General features: G+C 43.6%; 1 protein-coding gene across 3 annotated transcripts in view; it reads right to left on the bottom strand.

The window, feature by feature from the left end:
* The window catches only part of LOC147124345 (solute carrier family 28 member 3-like), a 159,239-nt gene that overhangs the window by 65,835 nt on the left and 71,607 nt on the right, over positions 1-21,797 (bottom strand). For all 3 annotated transcript variants that reach the window (XR_015078083.1, XM_085985264.1, XM_085985259.1), the window contains 3 exons: positions 18,709-18,834; positions 11,527-11,657; positions 10,489-10,657 (listed from right to left, as the gene is read on the bottom strand). Coding sequence is in view for 2 of the 3 variants with exons in the window: in XM_085985264.1 (XP_085841390.1) it covers positions 10,489-10,657; positions 11,527-11,657; positions 18,709-18,834 (426 nt within the window). In the remaining variant the exon portion in view is untranslated. The remainder of the gene's footprint in view (positions 1-10,488; positions 10,658-11,526; positions 11,658-18,708; positions 18,835-21,797) is intronic.

Genomic DNA, 21,797 nt, shown 5'->3' on the forward strand with positions numbered 1-21,797 from the left:
CCTTCACCACATGAACTGCAGCGGTTCAAGAAGGCAGCTCACCACCACTTTCTCAAGGACAATTGGGGATGGGCAATAAATGCTGGCCTTTCCAGTGACGCCCACATCCCATAAAAACAAATAAAAATAAATTTAAAAACAGGGGTAGTCTACAGACCACCTAATAGTGGAAGGAAGGTGGAGGAAGAAATACGCAGACAAATTAGGAAAATGAGTAAAAAACAGAACAATAATCATGGGGGATTTCAACTACCCCAATATTAATTGGACAGAAGAGGAGATAGGTAAAGTGGATAAGGAAATGGAGTTCCTACAATGTGTACAGGACTCCTTCCTAACCCAGTTATGTAAAAAGCCCAACAATGGAGGATTCACTCTTGGATCTAGTAATGGGGAATGAACCAGAGCAGATAAGAAGTAAAAGTAGGGAAACATCTAGACATAATTATAATACACTTGAAGATGATAATTGAGAAGGACATAAGTATGACGAAAACCAGGGATGAGAGAAAAGCTGATTTTGAGGGGCTGAGAATGGAACTTAGGATAAAAAATGGGCAACAATATTGGCAAACGACGATGTAGAACAGCAATGGGAAACATTTAAAACGGTGTTCAACAGAGTGCAGGAAAAATATATTCCGCTAAAAGGGAAGAACAAATTAAGCAATAATGAGACTCCATGGATGAATAAAGCTATAAGGGAACAATTGAGGGTAAAGAAAGAGGCATACATTAAGTACATAGACAGCTGGGGAGTGCATGATAAGGGAGAATATGAAAAGATTAGGAGAGGAGAGAAGTAAAAAAAAATTAGGGAGGCAAAGAGGAACTATGAAATTAAATTATCAAGGAACATAAAACAAAATAGTAAAATATTTTATAGGCACATCGATAAAAAAAGGTTGGGATGGGAATAGGGCCATGAAGGGATAGATGGGATAATACCACAGATAACGAAAGAGAGATGGCAAAAATAATAAATAATTATTTTGCTTCAGTATTTACCAGGGAGATAGAACAGGTGGACATGACATTGGATAATGAGATAAGTGCAGTTAAAATTTTAAAAACGGGATATATTAAGTAAACTGAGTGAGGATAAAACCCTTGGTCCGGATGAATTACATTCACGCATTTTAAAAGAATCAAGCGAAGAGATAGCAGAGGCATTACTACACATATTTAATAATTCATTAGAAAAAGGTATAGTGCCAGAGGACTGGTGAATAGCTAACGTAATACCGATATTTAAGAAGGGGGATGGAACATGTCCAGGGAATTATAGACCAGTCAGCTTAACATCGGTGGTAGGAAAAATAATGGAATCCCTACTAAAGGAAAAAATAAAAGAACATCCAGAAACCAAAAATAAAATAATGAATAGTCAGCATGGATTTCAAAAGGGAAAGTCTTGCTTGGCCAACTTTATTGAATTTTTTGAAGAGGTAACAGAGAGTATAGACAATGGTAATGCAGTAGATGTAATTTATCTGGATTTTCAAAAGGCCTTCAGTAAGGTACCCCATAATAGACTGATGAACAAGGTCAGAGAATGCAGAGTCAGGGGACAAGTAGCAGAAGGGATTGCTGGCTGGCTTCAGGACAGAAAGCAGAGAGTAGGAGTAAAGGGTAGCTATTCACAGTGGCAAAAGGTGGGTAGTGGTGTTCCACAAGGATCAGTGCTGGGACCACTGTTGTTCATAATTTAGAATTTGGAATCAAAAACAATTTCTAAATTTGCAGATGATACCAAATTTGGGGGGGGGGGGGGAAATAGTCAATACTGAGGAGGGCTGCAACAAATTACAGGAGGACTTTAATAAACTTGCAGAATGGGCATATAATTGGCAAATGAAGTTCAACACAGATAAATGTGAGGTATTACATTTTAGTAGGAAGAATAGGGAGGTCACTTATTACTTAGGTGGGGTAGAGGAACAAAGGGATCTCGGAGTACAAATACACAAATCACTAAAAGTTGCAACACAGGTTAGCAAGGCCATAAAAAAAGCAAACCAAGCACTAGGGTTTATTTCTAGAGGTATAGAATTGAAAAGTAGGAAAGTTATGCTAAACCTGTATTGAACCTTGGTTAGACCACACTTGTTACTGCATACAGTTCTGGTCGTCCTATTATAAAAAGGATATAGAGGCACTGGAGAGGGTGCAGAGAAGATTTATAAGGATGATACCAGAAATGCAATGGTATACATATCAGGAAAGAATGAACAGGCTGGTTCTTTAAAATTATGAAAGGTTTTGATAGTGGATAGAGAGAGAATGTTTCCAATTGTGGGGAAGAGCATAACTAGAGGCCATCAATAGAAGATAGTCACCAAGAAATCCAATAGGGAATTCAGAAGAAACTTCTTTACCCAAAGAGTGGTGAGAATGTGGAACTCTCTACCACAGGGAATGGTAGAAACGAATCGTACAGATGCATTTAAGGGGAGGCTAGACAAGCATACGAGGGAAAATGAAAGAGAGGGTTATGCCGATAGATTTAGATGAGGAAAGATGGGAGGAGGCTCGTGTGGAGCACAAACGGCAGCATGGACTGCTTGGGCCGAATAGCCGGTTTCTGTGCCATATGTCCTATGTAATCCTGGAATGCAAAGATTACCCCCGGCTTCTTTTCTCTACTGCAGTCTTCTTAAACCCCTCTCCCCTCCACCCTCATCTCCAACAAGTAGTGCGAGGAGCTCGTGGACTTCTTTGTCACTAAGATTGAGACCATTCGATCAGCTGACTCAGCCGCTTCCCTTCCTTCCCCTAACCCACTGAGCCAAACTTCCTCTAAGGTTCTCCCCTGCCCTAGCCCTGAACTCACATCTTTCTCTAGTTTCTCTCCTTTCTCCACTCATGCCCTCTCCAAGCTCATCTTATCCACGAGACCCACCTCCTGCTCCCTTGACCCTATTCCCAATAAACTGCTGACCACCCAACTTCCCTTTCTGGCTCCCATGTTAGCTGAGGTTGTTAACGGTTCTCTCTCCTCAGGTACTGTCCCCCTCTCCTTCAAATCTGCTGTCATTACCCCTCTCCTCAAAAAAAACCTTGACCCTCCATCCTTGCAAACTCCCCATCTCAAACCTCCCTTTCCTCTCCAAAATCCGTGAACAAGCTGTCGACACTCAAATCCATGCCCATTATTCCCAACTCCATGTTGAAAACTGCTCTCCTTAATGTCACAAATGACATCCTATGTGACTGTGACAAAAGTAAACTATCCCTCCTTGACCTGTCTGCAGCCTTTGGGATGATTGAACACACCATCCTCCTCCATGTCGCCTCTCCACTGTCGTCCAGCTAGATGGGACTGCACGCGCCCGGTTCCATTCTTATCTATTTAATCATAGCCAGAGAATCACCTGCAATGGCTTTTCTTCCCGCTCTCGCATCGTTACCTCTGGTGTCCTCCACAAATTTTTCCTTGGACCCCCTCCTATTTCTCGTCTACGCTCTGCCCCTCGCGACATCATCCGAAAACACAGCGTCAGTTTCCACATGTACGCTGACGACACCCAGCTCTACCTCACCACCACTTCTATCGACCCCTCCACTGTCTCTAAATTGTTACACTGCTTGTCAGATACTGGATAAGCAGAAATTTCCTCCAACTAAATATTGGGAAGACCAAAGCCTTTGGGCTGAATTTTACAAACCTCGGCATGTCCGTGGTGGACGACATAGGTGGCGGGTCCCGGCCCCGCTGCTGGCTCCATCCCGGCCTCTGAAATGAATTTATCATTGAGCTTGTTAAGCCCGCCCAGCGTGTTTGCCGAACAATTAGAGGAAGCGGGTCTGGTGATGCCATTTGATGATGCGTCATCAGCCAGTTTCCTTAAAGGGACCATGGCCAACTTTCTTTTGACATTGGTGCTGTCAGTGTTCTACAGCATTGAGGTACTACAAACACCGACAAGCACTGCACCCAGGCTCTCCCATGATTGCCTCCATCTGGTCACAGCACGCAGGGAGGTCCTCTTCCCTGCCCATGGGCGGAAGAGACCTCCTTTGGAGATCAACACAGCCTGGTTGCACATTGCAGAAGAGGGCACAAGCAGAGATGTGGCCAGGAGGACCTGGATGCAGTGCCACAAACGTTTCAATGATCTCAGTAGATCATGAAACGTTAGTACAAAGCCACACTCAACTTCACTCTGCTGTGCCTCTCATCACATCCGCATCAGTCTGCCTTCCGTACCCTACTCCTGCACATCCTTACTCACACCAACTTACTTTGCACCTGCACCTCTACCCATCCCTCTCTATCTACATTATTACATCCCCATCTCACTAGCCACCCCTCACATTCACCCTCATCCTAGTCCATTCATATCACTAACAACACACAAGGGTAGGCCCTTGTGTGTTTTATGCAATGTTCATGTAAAGTTTCTGTTAATGTGGTGTCAAACACTGAAACCTTTATTTTCAACGCGTTGCAGTGAATGGTGCGACACAACAGTGTCCCCCGCAATGGTCATGAGTGTGAAAGGAATGGATTGGACATTGTAGGGATGCTTTATGGTGGTGGTGCCAACCTGGCAAATCATGTGCCAGCCAGGGTGTACAGCGTCAAGTGAAGTAAATCTGGCCTTGGTGAGGCCATCCCTTGCATCCCGCGCAGCAATGTGCTCGGGTGCTGGTGCCCTGTGCAGCATCAGTTGATTGCGGAGAAGGTTGGTGTTGTTGTTGGTGCGCCTGGTGATGCTGGTGTTGGGGCTAATCATGGTGGGATTCTGAGGACCAAGGTGAGAGAGTTTCAAGGGCACCCATGCTGATGGAATAGATGGCAGGTGAAGTAGAGATGTTAATGGCGGGAGAGGGAATGAGGTCAGACTGGATGGAGACTTGTGTAAAGACTTGCAGCATCCTGAATCCGTAGTGGAAATGCAGTTTAGAGAAGCGAGTGGTTAAGGGAACATTTCTCAATCAGCTGGGAGCTTTGACTTGACATCTGAAGCTGTCAACTCATCGGCTGATTCAATGGCCACTGACCTCCCGCATCAGCTTCACAGACGAGGTCTAGGTACAGTGGGAAACCGGTGGGTGATGTGTCAAATCCAAAAAGCTGGGAAAAAAACCATCGATAAGTGGCTGTAAACAAGCCACTAACGATATTAATGTCTGCCCCGCTGCTGCGTGTCAAGTCTGCTCAGCGCTGACAGACCCGACATTTGGTAAAGGCGCGTGGCGGCTGGTTCACAGCGGGATCCTGACCCGCTGGGGAAAAAAACTGTCCCACCCGACTCGCCACCGATCACGCCTGCTGACCCTCTGCGCCCCTGCCATCCCCCCCACCCCCCCCCCCCCACTCCGCACCCCTACAACCCCCGGCCCATTGTCTTTGGTCCCCGCCACAAACTCCGTTCCTAGCCACCGACTCCATCCCTCTCCATGGCAAGTGTCTGAGGTTGAAGCAGATTGTTCGCAACCTTGATGTCATAGTTGACCCAGAGATGAGCTTCCGACCACATATCTGCACCATCACTAAGACTGCCTATTTCCACCTTAACATCGGCCAAAACCGCTCTTGCCTCAGCTCATCTGCTGCTGAAACCTTCATCCATGCCTGTGTTACCTCTCGACTTGACTATTCTAACACACTCCTGGCCGGCTCATGTAAACTTGGTCATCCAAAACTCTGCTGCCGATGTCCTAATTCGCACCAAGCCCTATTCATCCATCACCCTTGTGCTCGCTAACTTACATTGGCTCCCGGTTATGCAACGCCTCAATTTTAACGTTCACATCCTGGTTTTCAAATCCCTCCATGGCCTCACCCCTCTGTAATCTACAATCCTCCGAGGTATCTGTGCTCCTTCAATTCTGGCCTCTTAAGCATCTCTGATTTTAATCGCTCCACCATTGGTGGCCATTCCTTCAGTTGCCAAGGCCCTCTCCACCTCTCTAATTCTCTTTCCTGCTTTAATACGCTCCTTAAAACCTACTTCTTTGACCAAGCTTTTGGTCATCTGCCCTAATATCTCATGTGGCTCGATGTCAACTTTTGTGTGATAACGCTCCTGTGAAGTGCCTTGAGACGTTTTACTACGTTAAAGGTGCTATATAAAGGCAAGTTGTTGTTATTGTTGAGGGATAAATGTTGGCCAGGACACCAACAGAACTTCCTCACTCCTCTTCTAATAGTGCCATGGGATTGTTTATATCTACCTGAACAGATAGGGCCTAAATTTACCAGCTCATCCAAAAAACAGCACCTCTGACAAACCTGATGAGGCTGTGAGTGGAAATGGGGGAGAAGATATAAGTATTGTGGTTCACAGCTGGGACGCGGCTGCAAGGGGTCAGGTGGAGGAGGCAGCAGTGGGACGGTTGCTGGCTATGCCTGTTAAATATATGCATCCAGAAATTCCGGTCCCAACGCGTGAGTACGCACTGGGTACTCGCGTGTAGGCCCAACGAAAGTGCCGGTTTTGTGCATGCACTGCGCATGCGCGGGAAACCGGCACTTCTGTTCCCCTGAAAGAAGGGGTTGACAGGTGGAACACGTGCGCCGGAGAGGCAACGCGTGCGCATCGAACTTACGTTTTTTTTGCCGGTTTCTCCGGGAGGGTAAGTCTCTAGCAGTTACACTTTTAAAAAGCAGGCGCAAGGCCTGCTTTTAACAAGTGGTGAATTAATTTAAATTAAAACATTTTTTCCACAGGTTTATTATTTTTTAATACTTTAAAGAAAGGTAAGTTTATTTTTAGCCCCGTTAGAAAATGTAATTAATTATTTCAAAAATTTAAATTGTTTAAAATAGTTATTTCATATAATTTATACGTATTTTAAAAATGTGATTTAAAAAAAAAATTATTTGAAGTTTTAGTGATGTTTTGGGGCTTATAGTATTTATAGGTTTGACAGCTCTTTCTGTCAAACTTATGAATGAAGCATTCCCTGCTACCATTGGCTCTCCATGGCCCATGTGATCCCAGGGGACGCATCAAACTAACTGCGCCCCTGGGATACGCAAGCACTGCGCGCTGGCAGTTGGAGGAGGCCCAGGATCGGAATCCCACGCGGGCCCACAGCTCAATGGCCGGCGCGCTAGGTTAAGTGCAGGTCGGGGGCTTGCACCCGCGGGAAACCCCCGACCCGAATTTCTGGGCCATTATGTTAATTTTGGAAATGAAGGAATTCATTAGTTTTTTACTCCTGGTTTCAAAGTTGAGGATGGAAGGAGCAGAAAAGAGTAAGAAGGAAAAAAAACAGCTGTTTATCACATTGATCTGCAGACAAACATTAGAGCTAATTTGCACACAGCAAAGTCCCTTTAACAGGAAATTAATAAATGTTGGTTCAGGAGAATTTGGCCATGAGACTGGGATGACTGCCTGCTTTTCTTTGAATAGTGCAATTGGATTTTTTTTTATATCTACCTGAGCAGGCAGACAATTAAATGTCTCGCCCAAAAGACAGCACCACTGACAATGCAACATACCCTCAATATTGTACTGAAGTGCAAACTTAGATTATGTAGTCACGTCTGAAGTAGGGCTTGAACTCACAATTTGCTGACTTAGAGGCAAGAGTGCCTGCAACTGAGCCAAATTGCCAGTGGTTTGGCAGAGTGGTAGACAATGAGGACTCTGAAGAAAAGGCAAAAAGGGTGATAGAGAGCAAGGTAGTCAAATGAGGAGAAAGTGCCAGAAGAGTAAGAGGACATGCAGAGAAGGGACACAGAGATAAGAGCCCCACCACTGCCATGGCAGTTTGGGCAGAGAACATGGCAGCATATTTAGCCAGGCAGCAGCCTCATGAGGGAACACAAAAGGCATCAAGGGGTATGGGGAGAGAGGGGGAATATGGTATTGAGATAGAGGATCAGCCATGATCATATTGAATGGCGGAGCAGGCTCGAAGGGCCGAATGGTCTACTCCTGCTCTTATTTTTCTATGTTTTCTATGGAACAAAAGTTACTGTCAGTTAACCAGGTTTCTGTTAGGCACAGGCGGTCAATGGACATTTTGGATGAGGTTGAGGATTGGGAGATCCTTTTTCATAAGGCAGTGGACAATTTGCAGGGATAGAGTGGCCAAGTAGTGGGAGGGGGTTGGGAATGATAAAAAGGGTTGGGCAAGAGATTGAAAAAGGATGCTAAATGGGTGGGATGAAGCCAGCAACAGCTGCCAGAGTGCATACGTTGGACCAGAGTGAAGTCAAGAGCCCTCCAAAAAGAGGAACTCAAGCCTGGGACAATGACAGAGAAAGAGATTAACAGAAGAGTAGCAATGCATGAGATAGATGATCATGAATCACATCATGGAATGCTATGCGGGCAGAAGGAACTGGGAAATATGAATGACAAGATTGGTGGGGGAGGGGTGTAGAACTAACAGCAATCAAAGAATGGGTCAGGAAATGCCTGAGAGGAAGACAGGGAAGCATCATATGGAGCACCAGTCTAAGTAGGTACACACAGAGCAGTAACCTTGAGTTACATGTATAAATATGCTTCTATGCCAGATTCCTTTCAGACAGCACTGGGGGACATTTGCAATGTCAGCCAATGTGCTGTCTATTGGAGCATCAAGCAAGCAACTGATACAATGTTTGTGCAAACAGCACAGTTCATCTTTCCTTCGGTCCTTGCGCATCAATGAGAGGCCCATCAATCTTTAAAAACTGGCTGAATTTCCCATGATGCAAGATTCAATTGACAAACTTGCGTCCCCAAATGTGCTCCAATCAAGAGTGCCATCAACTTTCTCAACAGGATAGGATATCATTCCATTAATATGCACTTGGTGTGTGTGATGCATGTGAATGCTCACTATCCAAGGAGCTGACAATATTTATTTATTTTAAGACAATCTCACCATTGCTCAAAGGTATCTGGATGGCTGATTGGTAACCGAGGCTAACCTCTACAGATATGGCTGCTGACACTGGTTCAGATCCCAAGGAACACCAACATAGTGAGTGTCTTGGTGACATCAGGACTGTATTTGGGCAGACCATAGGGATTCTAAAGACACGCTTGAGGTGCAGGTTAATCTGGACAAATAGTCCTGTACAGCCCTGCTAAGGTTTCTCGTACGGTTGTGCTTTACTGTATGCTGCATAATGTTGCCATCCAGGAAGGATTGCTTATTAATGGCATGGAGTAGGAAGAAGGTGGTGACCAAGGTCAGCATGCAGTCAAGATCTTGATTCAGATTCATCATGTATAGGAGCACCCTTTTCCAGCTGCCAGACATCTCCAAGCAGAGCTCATAAAGGACACCTTCAGATAATAAAAGATATGTGCCCACTGCAAAATGCTGTCATCATGGTCCCTATTCAGCAACTACATCAACTTGGTCTTTGCTGACATGTAGCTCCCTCCACAACTACCAAGGCTCCCATTGAAAAGCATTCTGCTATTCTTCGTCATAGGCGACCCCACCTTGCCCTAAATCATCCGTATATACTGCTCAAGTGATTCAAAATTTTTATTCCAACCAAATGTGTGCCTTACCAAAAAAAAAAAATATTTTTTGTATTTTTTTTTTTAAAAACCACTGTACCTCCCCTTGATGCCTACACCTATGTGCCTTTCAACCCTAATCTCCTTAGTGGCAGATTGCTCGGAGATGGCTTTCTGGTACATGCAGCAGGAAATTGTATATACAGGGCTGTAGTGCGATATTAGAAGGAGCGGTGTTGCCTCTGAGTCAGAAGGTTCTGGGTTCAAGTTCCACTCCAGGGACTTGAGTACAAAAATCTAGGATGACACTCCAGTGCAGTACTGAGGGAGTGCTGCACTGTCAGAGAAATCGTCTTTCGGATAAGACGTTAAACTGAGGCCCCGTCTGTTCTCTCAGGTGGATGTAAAAGATCCTATGGCAGTATTTCAAAGAGGAACAGGGAAGTTATCCCCGGTGTCCTGGCCAATATTTATCCTTCAATCTACATCACTAAAAAACAGATTATCTGGCCAGTATCACATTGCTGTTTGTGGGAGCTTTGTGTGTGCAAATTGGCTTTGTGGTTGGCCGTGCTTCCTACATTACAACAGTGACTACACTTCAAAAAGTACTTAATTGGCTGTAAAGCGCTTTGGGATGTCCGCTGGTTGTGAAAGGCACTATACAACTGCAAGTCTGTCTTTTTCTTTCTTTCATACTCAATGAGCAAAGTAGCTTTCTCTTCTTCTATACATTTGAACATGAGGTCTAATGTTCTATAGGCTGTCAAAGCAGAGTTGTCAAAACTATATTCAGCAGGATTCTAGTGATTCTCAAATTAATGATATCTCTGCCAATATTTGAATATCTGATGACTATCTGAGAATTGCATCACCAAACCAAATTCAGAATGAATGCCCATTTGGTAATGGAGGTAATTTATTAAAATCCAATTAGTCATTTTTATTCCTAAAACAATAATGTGTTTTGAAAATATGAATTAGTTTCCAGGAAGAGAATCCAGCCCTTCAGAAACACAAACTTCCTCAAGAAAGAGATGATATAATTTTAAAAAATTACCTCAAAGCTGAGCCCAGGCTCATTAAACATGTTTCCCAACCAGGAAAGCACAGCATTAAGAAAAGCCAAGAGTGCCAGAAACGCAATAAGGTTAACAGCAATGTTTGCCACCAGTGTGATTGAGGCACTAGCTCCTAGGCAGGCAGCTTCTATTATGTTTCTTGCATTGCTGCAGAATAAAAAACAATGTCTAAGACCATCCATTGTGTATAACAACAGATAAAAGTTATTAGGGCCAAATCTCCCTGGAAAAATAATGGCGAGTTCATAATGCACACCATTATTAATGCGCAAATCAGACAGCAATTCAGGAGAAGAGGAGATATGCTGTGATTTGCGAATCTCCAGAACTTGGTCAATTTACGCCGCTCCACCGTTTGCATCGCACAAACGACATCTTATCCTTAGCCTCCCCGTTATTTTTCAGAACTTGCAAGATTTGCTCATTAATTGCCAATTAAACTCGCCACAGAAAGTTAGGGCTGGTAATTAACAGCGCAAGTACCTTTTTAATGATGTGATAATTGTTAATGCGATGCCAATCTCTCCAGCTCAGAAAAGGTACAAATTAAACTGTTGAGTTTCATTCCTGCACGCAGTAAATTGTTGTTGGAGATTTTTAAACTTCAAATTTTTACATTTTTCTCTTACTTTTCCTTTGTATCTCTTTTTTCTCTCTTAATCCAATCTTTCTTTCCCTCTTTTTGTACCTGATTTGACTCTAATTCACCTTTCTTCCCTGCCGTTCCTCCGTTTCTTTCTCAATTGTTGGTCCATTCATTCAAAAAGGTCCCAGATGCCACGTTGCCCTCGCCTCACCATAATCAGCTCACACTTCCAGCAAGTTACAGCGCAAATTATATTTGAGCTGAAGGATGTAAGAAAAAGTCTAACTAGCGATGCCCCTTTCCAGCAAGATTTGGCCCTTAGGAATTTTTTTTTCCCCTTTCATTACTTTTGTTGTCAGAAGTACAGAATACCTGATGCATTTTATGATTTTCATCTTCACATAGCAATGAAGAAAGCAATGAAACTTACCCTTTATCCAATTTGAAGTTACTCTTAATTGTTATTTTAGGACTTTCTGTTTCAGGCCAGAACAGTTTGGCAACAGCCAGAGCAGCAGGAGCAGACATCACTGAAGCTGTTAACAAATGGGCAGCTGGAACCTGTATTTGAAACACCAGAGCTTACATCTGTACTTACAGCAACAATGTAGTACAAATTATACATTATAGCCCAAGTCTGAGTAATTCAATTTAAATTTGACATGAACTTTTGTGTAGAGCTGAACAATATCAACATTGGATGATATTGATCTGCCAAATACAGGAAACTTTCTGATATCCGGCATTGACGGGACCGAGCTGGTGCCGTACCATCAAAACTGCCGTACAAACCAGCGCTAATGTTAAAACATACGGAGCTTTTGAGCTCCGTATGAATCAACAAACCCTGTTGCTTCAAAACAGTCGGCCGCAGCTTAAAAGCATCTCTGTAGCTAAGCAACAGCTTCAGCTAGACCTTGCAGAGCCTGACTGGAAAAAAAAAAGGCAACGAGAAGTAAAAAATCTTATAGGAAACGGCTCCTAAATTTTGCCGGTAGATAGAGCTTTCCGGACATTTAACCTCCGGTTAAATTAAAGTTTCCTGTATATGGGTTTGTACTTCACTCACATAAAAGCACAAAGTAGATGCTGCAATAATAACACCAGCAATAACCCATCTAGACGTTCAGCTATTTAAAAATCTGCATGGAGAACTTAAAAGTCCTAAATTTGTTTTTCAAACAGCTATGTAAATTGTAATACAAAAGCAAAATACTGCAGATGCTGGAAATCTGAAATAAAAACAGAAAATGCTGGAAATACTCCACAGGTCAGGCAGCATCTGTGGAGAGAGAAACAGAGTTAACGTTTCAGGTTGATGGCCATTTGTCAGAACTGGAAAAAGTTAGAGATGTAACAGATCTTAAGCAAGTGCAGGGGCAGGGAAAAGGGGTAGGGAGGAAAGAACAAAAGGGAAGGTCTGTGATAGGGTGGAAGGCAGGAGTGATTAAATGATGAAAGGTATGATAGTACAAAGCAAAAGGAGATGGTAATGAGACAAGTAAAGAAACAAAGAATGAGTCTAGAAGAGGTGTAAATGGGAATGACAGAATCATCAACAGCTGCCATGTGAAACAATAGGGGCAGAGGTTATAGTCTGAAATTGTTGAACTCGATGTTGAGTCCAGAAGGTTGTAAAGTGCCTAATCGAAAGATGAGGTGCTGTTCCTCGAGCTTATGTTGAGCTTCATTGGAACAGTGTAAGAGGCCAAGGACCGAGAGGTCAGAGTGGGAGTGAAGCGGAGAATTAAAGTGCCAGGTGACCGGAAGCTCGGGGTCATGCTTACGGACTGAACGGAGGTGTTCCGCAAAGCGGTCACCCAATCTACATTTGGTCTTCCCAATGTAGAGGAGGCCGCATCGTGAGCAGTGAATACAGTATACTAAATTGAAAGTAGTACAAGTAAATCGCTGTTTCACCTGGAAGGAGTATTTCGGGCCCTGGACCGTAGGAGGAGGTAAAAGGGCTGGTGTTGCATCTCCTGCACGGGAAGGTGCCATGGGATGGGGAGGGGCTGTTGGGGGTGATCGAGGAGTGGACCAGGGTGTCAGAGGGAGCAGTCCCTTCGGAATGCTGAAAGGGGAGGGGAGAGGAAGGTGTGTGTGGAGCTGGGATCACACTGGAGGTGGGGGAAATGGCGGAGGATGATCCGTTGAATGTGGAGGCTGGTGGGGTGAAAGGAGAGGACAAGGCAAACCCTATTGTGCTTCTGGGAGGGGGAAGGGGTGAGAGCAGGAGTGTGGGAAATGGAACGGACATGGTCGAGGGCCATATCAATTGTAGCTATGTAAATTGTGTCAGAGATAGTCGTTTTGTAAGAAACTACAGATAATATTGGGATTAATTTTGTAATCTCGTCACAATGCTGGCAGGACAGTTTCTCCTGGAGCATATCGTGTGCCACTAGCGCACGGACCTGTTGCATCTTTTAGGCAATTAAAATGTCCTTCTCGACTTGTCTGTAGCCTTTGGCACGGTTGACCACTCCACCCTCCTGCAACACCTCTCCACTGTCATTCAGCTGGGTGGGACTGCACTCGCCTGGTTCCATTCTTATCAATCTAATCATAGCCAGGGAATCACCTGCAATGGCTTCTCTTCCCGTTCCCGTATCATTACCTCTGGTGTCCTCCATGGATCTATCCTTGGCCTTCTCCTATTTCTCATCTACATGCTGCCCCTCGGTGACATCATCCAAAAACACAGCGTCAGTTTCCACATGCACGCTGACGACACCCAGCTCTACCTCACCATCACTTTTCTGGACCCGTCCACTGTCTCTAAATTGTCACAATGCTTGTCCGACATCCAGTACTGGATGAACAGAAATTTCCTCCAACTAAATATTGGGAAGGCTGAAGCCATCGTCTTCAGTCCCCGCCACAAACTCCGTTCCCTAGCCACCGACTCCATCCCTCTCCCTAGTAACTGTCAGAGGCTGAACCACACGGTTCGCAACCTTGGGTGTTCCAACCACATATCCGTGCCATAACTAAGACCGCCGATTTCCATCTCCATCCTTGGCTCAACTCATCCGCTGCTGAAACCCTCATCCATGCCTTTGTTACCTCTAGACCTGACTATTCCAATGCATTTCTGGCTGGCCTCCCATGTTCTACCCTACATAAAATTTAATGTCATCCAAACTCGGCTGTCCGTGTCCTAACTCGCACCAAGTCCCATTCACCCATCACCCCTATGCTTGCTGACCGACATTGGCTCCCGGTTAAGCACCGCCTCGATTTAAAAATTCGCATCCTCATTTTCAAATCCTTCCATAGCCTCGCCCCTCCCTATCGCTGTAATCTCCTTCAGCCCCACAACCAACCGCCCCCCCCCCCCCCCCACCACCACAACACCATCCGCCTCCGATGTATCAGTATATCAGCGCTCCTCTACGTCTGGGCTCTTGAGCATTCCTGATTTTAATCGCTCAACCGTTGGAGCTGTGCCTTTAGCTGCTAAGGCCCTAAACTCTGGAATTTGCTCCCTAAACCTCTTCACCACTCTACCTCTTGCCTCCTTTAAGACGCTCCTTAAAACCTACCTCTATCTGCCTTTCTCCTCATGTGCTTCAATGTCACTTTTTTTTTAAAATAACATTCCTGTGAAGTGCCTTGGGACGTTTTACTACGTTAAAGGCGCTACATAAATACAAGTTGTCGCTGTTTCTGGTGTGCAGGCCTAAGCATGGAGTGTACTAATGGGAGAGGATAGAAGGGAAGGGGATACCCCCCCCTAAAGCACTGCTGGGAAAATGAAAGGAACGTCATAGAAGAGAAAGGCTGAAGATATTTTTTAAAATACTTGTCAGTAATTCTAAAAGGTTGCAATGGGGAAGAAACAAAAAAAAGTAGCAGGCCAGAATCAAGGGAATGCAAGCTCAATGTTGATGCATCAAACAGCCTTGGGCAAATGGTGAAGCAGCACAGCACCCCAACCTTATTTGATGCCTGGGGAAGTGGGTGTACCACGTGAGGTGGGTGCAAGGGGGATTTGTCCTGTTTTGTTCTCCAGGGCACTTGCCCCACAAATGGCAGTGGATCATGCCTGGCAGGAGGTTGTGGTCAAGCTCAACACTATAACAGTATTTGCAGCAGCAGCACCCTAGCAAAGTATATTTTGTGAATTGCCATTTGCGGCATAAGGGGAATATTGGGGAAATCATGCAAGGTTCCCTAACCTCCCCAAACAGATTCATGATGCTGCCTGGTATATGAGGAAATATAACTACAATGAAAGATTTGAAAAATTGGGTATTTTTTTTTAGAACACAGAGTACAATATGATAGAAGCGTTTCATATTATGAAAGAATGGAACAGGATAAATTGAAGCAGATTGTTTCCTGTAGTTGAGGGATCAAGAACAAAGAGCCATAGATACAAAATTAAATACAAGAGATTTTGAATGGAGGGTAGGAGAAACTTCTTTACACAATTGTCAAGATAGGTGGATGAAGGTTGAAGGAATATGGGAACAGGGTGGGTAAATGTGATTAGAATTATTTGCTTGCACGGAGGGTAAACAGCAACAGGGGTTGTTTGGGCTGAATGGCCTATTTCCGTGTTGTAATTGCTACATATTTCTATGTATACATGCTCCTGTCATACAAATCACTGCACCAGGAGTACGAATTTGTAAAATATTCCCTTATGTCATCGAACTATTTGGAATGCAAAAATATCAATTGTAAGACCAGAGTCATACATGATAAAACAGACAACAGTAATTACAAATTCAAAATACAAATGAGGCACAAGAAATAGAAAATAATTACAAATAGAATAACATTCCCTTAGAAACATTGTACATTAAAGTGTTAATTTTTCTTTTCAAGTTTCTCTTGTCATCCTGAATATTCTTCTTGCTGCAATATGCAAAGATTCATAGAAGAAATAGAACCAGCAAAACATTTTTTCCTTCGCTTCCACACTGGTAAGCCGTCCTCCTACACAGCTTTCTCAGGTGAACTTTCAGATGCCATTCCACAACACCTCAATTAAGGTTCTTTAAAATAGTGTTATACTTTGATGTTAAAACTGTCAATCAAGCTTAATTAAATCAAATATCAAGATCAAGATTCATGCCTTTGTTGTCTCTAAACTTGACTGTACCAACGCACACCTGGTTGGCCTCCCATCTTCCACCCTCCATAAGCTTGAGCTCATCCAAAACTCTGCTGCCTGTATCCTAACTCATACCATGTCCCCATTCACCCAATCACCTCGTGTTCGCTGACTTACACTGGCTTCCGGTTGAGCAATGCCTTGATTTTAAAATTCTCATCCTTGTTTTCAAATCCCTCCATGGACTCACCCCTCCCTATCTCTAATCTCCTCCAGCCCTACAACCTGCTGAGGTATCTATGCTCCTCCAATTCTGGCCTCTTGCGCATCCCCGATTTTAATCACTCCACCATCGGTGGCTGTGCCTTCATTTGCAGAGACCCTACGCTCTGAAATTTCCCCTCGAAACCTCTCCGTCTCGCTACCTCTCTTTTCTCCTTTAAGAAGTTCTTTAAATCCTACCTCATCTGCCCTAATGTCACCTTATGTAACGCGGTGTGAAATTTTGTTTGATATCGATGGGACATTTTGCTACATTAAAGGCACTATATAAATGCAAATTGTTGTTGTTTACTAAGGTGCAGAACAAAACGAATAATTTATCCGATTACAAATGTTATTACAAATCCTTCCAGCAACAGGCTGGACTTCACTCTCTCTCTTCAGAAATGCATGTAGCAGGGTTTTGTCTGGTCTTGATACAGCATTGCAAAATGTCACTAAGTTCAAAGAAACCCACTTGCATTGATTCTAAGGCCTAGAAATTCGATGGCCCGTGTCTGCATGCTCATTACGTGCCAGAAGTGCACTGACTGCCATATTGGTAACAGGAAGAGCACTCCTGCTCCTCCTGGCTGCACATGAAAGTAAACCCCCTACGGAGTCTCCTTCTCAAAAGAGAAGTGAGGGATAACTGTCTACGGTCATCATCCTATTCAATGTCTTCACCAGTAATTTCTAAGAGACAGTCTTGCAGTATTTTTCCCAAAATACTCCAGGCACAATTGTGGTTCTTTGCAGTGAAAAGAGGAAATCATTGAGCCAACCTGTTGTTGAACACTTGAGAAGTCAACCTAATGGCAGACATGTCGGGTTGGGTCCAAAGTTGAGTCCAAAGCTTGGTGATTAGAAACAAGTCAGTCTTATGTGGCAGTCTCAATAATCCATTACTTGAACCAGTCAGATCTGCTGTGTTCCAAGGTATTCTTGATGATTGACCAGCCTGTCTGGCTTCTTGATGGATTCTGGAAGAGTAAACTTGTTCCAGGGATTGGGATTCTTTCCACACAGCTCCAGGTACATTTGTAAGCCATTGCCCTAACAGGTAGGTTTGTTCTAGCTGGCAAGGATTACTAAGTTTATGAGTCCTTCGTGCTGCTAATTTACACAATTTTAGGTTCAACTCCAGCAGTTCCCATGCATATACTCAGGGATCTCTTCAGCCTTGGCACTTGCCAAACTATTCAGAAGTTTTCTGGGTTTAGGCAAGTGGTGTGTTCCAACAGGAAGAGATTACATACTCCCCATCAGGCAAACAGAATTCTATTCATGTGGACTTCAGAGTAGTTTTAGAGCCTATTATGCATGGTGATGAGTTTGTGTGTTGTTCGACTCTTGGCTAAGCAAAAAAAAGAGACTTTCCCACATAACTGCAAGCCTTTAAGATGTAACTATAACTGTAAACCACAAACTCGTCTCGAAAGCCTGAAAACTTATGGAATAAGTTAATAATTTAAACAGAGTCTACAATAATTAGCATATATAATCCACATTCTTAATTGAACTCAAAATCAAGGTATTAATCAAACAGATTTTGGGCTGGATTATCTTCAAAATTAGGCTGCAGAGAAGGAAACTCAACAAAAAAATCTGACAGTAAATTCTACTGCTGCATTCCCGCCCATATTAGAATTCCCACCACCTGCCTCAGCAGAGAAGTATGTCGGCCACCTCATCACCTGCTACATTAAAATGAGTGGAGAGACAGGGCCAGCAAACCAAAGGACTGTCAGAAGATGGATGGTAGTTGTCCCTGGAACAGTGGCAGAAGGACCACCAGTTCATTGATTGGAGGAAGAGGGACCAGTAGTGGTCATTTCCCTCACCTTCTGAACACCTCAATCTAGTTCATAGCCTCCATTCAAAGTTTTCCCCAGGTCTTCAGGGCACATCTGCCCCCTTTAACATCAGCCTCTTCTCTTCAAGGCACTACAACAAGTGTCCTGCTTCTCCTTTGCCACATCTTCCTCCTCAGTCGTAGGGAGCTTCCTCTCTATGCCGGGCTCCCACCAGGAGCTTCCGCTGTTCAGGTAATGACCCTCAACTCAGGAAACTTGGTCGAGGCAGAAGGCTGAAGTTCTGCTCTGACCCTCCTCTAATGTGAGGAGAATAATTCAGCCCTTGGAGTCTATTAGCCGTATTAAAATTAAGAAAAGGTTATCTTATTCCTGGTCACCTTAGAAATGAAAAATATGCACAATTATAACAGAACAAAAAAGCTTCTAATTTTGTCACAGTTAGTAACAGCCTATGTCAATCACTTACCCCAAATGAAATATAGGCTCCCAGGACAGATCCTGCAATGGTAGCAAATCCACTAGTCATTACAGAATGTAATTCAGACTTTGTGAGATCGATTATATATGGACGAATTAGCAGTGGAGACTCAGTCTATGTAGAACACATAACAAGAGTAGACATTTCAGAACCTCACACGAACACACCAGTTTGTCGAAAGTACATTGCTCTCAGAAAGAATAGGAATTACTTATGATAAAACACAGTATAATGGAATCTGGCATAATATAAGGGGTAAGTTTTCACGGTAAGGCTCCCAGCTCCTACCACCCTTTGACCCTGATGTTGACCCAGTCAGAAGAGTCAGCTCACAAGGTAACTAAACAAAGCAGAAATTTCACCAGTAAACAGGAAGAAAAGAAGAGCTGAAAACTTTACTGAAAGTGAGTTGGAACTTCCATCAGAGAAGGGATATCATTTTGGGGGCAGGGGGGAAAAAGGCTGTAAACTGTGCTGCTCAAGCACTTTGGGAGGAAGTGGTACTGATAAATAGTTGAAACCTCTGTGATCCCTGGATACCCCTGCAACATAGGGAAAAAGTTCAATGATCTGACAAGAGAAGCAAGGGTAGGCGCTACAGCAGGGATGGGCAATTATTTGGCTGGAGAGCCATTTAACAAGTTTTGGTGAGCTGTTGAGGGCTGCACACATCAAATGAATTGTTAACAACAGCTACCATTAAAATTTGTTATGGCATTTATTGTATAAAGAACCCTTCATGTTGCTTCCACACTTAATAAAAACAATTAACTTGCTAACAAACACGATACAGGTTTACTCAAAACTTCTTAGCCATTGGAATTATGATGTCATAATTAAAACTGGTTACTCGACAAGATCAGCCATGATCTTATTGAATGGGGGAGCAGGCTCAAGGGGCCATACAACCTACTCCTGCTCCTATGTCTATTGTTCTTATAAACACCGCCATAGAACAGTCGGGCCGAATGGCCTGTTTCGGTGCTGTACATTCTGTGCAAGCAAAAAATATTTACCCCACTTGCTTCTGTCGAAACTTGACTATAAGCAGCTGGTGCTGAAACTTGTCATTCACAAGCACGAAAGAGGTTAACATTAACTGGTCTTTCACACAAGATGTGGTCAAGATGAAAGCTTGGATTAGGCTACAGTCCATTAACCACAATGATCCCCGAATGTGCTCGATCCTGAGTATATTCCAGACTATGCTTAATTTATTGTTTGCACTATCACTTTACAAAATCCTAGCAGAGATACTTTTTCTCTTGCAAAATTTCACCCTCAGCCAATTAGTGACTAATTGGCAAAAAAAGTGTTTGATTATTATACGGGTGAACTGCTAAACATGAAATCATTAAAGTAATAACCATTCAACATGAGCAGAGAATTTGTGTCACATTAATATGTCAGTATGAGGCTACAAAATTAGTGAACAATAGTTGTGCAATTAGTAAATTAATAAGCACAATTTTAATTGCTCACCAACTGCTTGATGAGCAGGGCACATGTTAAGGTAGTAAATTAATAGTCTGTAATCAGTAAATTAGTTGAACACTAGTAAAAATTAGTGTTAAATAAATAACTCAGCAGGCTGTTATTAATAGCTATTTAATGAGCACAATTAAATTGCTCACCAATTGCATATTGAGCAGAGGGTGTTAAGTTAGCAAATAAATCTGTTAACTAATTTACTAATTATCAGTTAATATAAATAATCAGTGTTAAATAAATACATTTGAGATAATTAAAATGCTAAATAGCAAACACAAATCAGTTTTCTATTAATTAGTTAGATGGTAGTTAATAACCGGTTAATAGGTATCATCAATCTGTCACCCCATCACTGATGGCTGGGCCTGGGCTGAGGGAGACAGGCCTGCGTCCTCCCTGCTGCTGCACTCACCACCGGTTTAGGTGCTGTGCTGCCGTCGTTAAAAAACCCTCCCACGGGGGGCGTGCCCCAATCCGCGACTCCTGGCCGCCTGGTGTCCACCTCAGCTATCGATCTCCGTGTCTTCGCCTCGCCTCTTGTCTCTAAGGCTCGTTGCTATGTTGACTCCCCTGTTGCCTCGGAGACAATGACCCCGCCTCCTATCGTCAAGTGGGGTGGGGTCAGGTGCGGCATGGAGAAAAGTATGCCCCTGGGGTGCTAGTAAAAATTCTATTCCTTTATGCATATTATTATATCTGTAGTTGTTATTGTATAGAGACCACTAAAGGAGCATAAAAGGAAACATGTGCAGTAACCTTATTTATCTGAAACTCTTAGTGATTCATGTTATCTCCACAGATGCTGCAAGAAAATCACTGGAAGAGGACGTAGGGGGTGAGATTTACCAGGAGTCTCAACATTGGGCATCACCACAAGAACTTTGCCCACGCTGTAATTCACACACTCATCAGGCTAATAGACATAGTTTAGATGAGCAGTGGACATTAGGTGATACACAACGCACAAGGAAGCAAAAAAAAGTGGTAGTGGAAGTGGGCAATGATACTCCTGAGCAGAATCTAAAGAAAAGCCAGCCCATGGTAGAAAGGCATTCGGACGGAAATATCAGCAGTCCTGCCATGAAAAGAAGGCTTCTAGCAGAGAAGCAAGCTCATAAGAAGACACTATAAAGTCTTTCTGAAATGTGCAGCAGCTGGCAGGAACAGCATCCGTCCAATTCCATCCTATGTGGCAATTATCAGAGAGAAATACTCTAAAGTGCATAGTATACTGGGAGCTCCAGGAACCTCTGAATACACCCGCAAAACAGAGGCCCCTGACACATAACTCCATAGATATAACGAGGAGAGTTTTTCCTGGGTCTGTACCCAGGCGGATAGGACTGTATAGGCACAGTGAATGTCAGAATATCAGGCAAGTTGGAGTGCATGCCTGAAGAGGAACCCACACAATTTTCTATCCATAGGAGAGTCCAAGTATCCGATGAGATACTGACAATCAACGTTCCCTCTAAGCTGCACAACTCTATGCTGCTTCCACGCAGCCCGGGGCTGACTTTTTCCAATGTTAAGTTTCATGAATAAGGGCTGCGCGGTCCAAAGGAGCCACGCACCCAAAAAGAAAA

Source organism: Somniosus microcephalus, chromosome 1 (genome assembly GCF_052327205.1).
Source record: "Somniosus microcephalus isolate GS21.2 chromosome 1, FLI_Smic_1.0, whole genome shotgun sequence".
Classification (NCBI taxonomy): domain Eukaryota; kingdom Metazoa; phylum Chordata; class Chondrichthyes; order Squaliformes; family Somniosidae; genus Somniosus; species Somniosus microcephalus.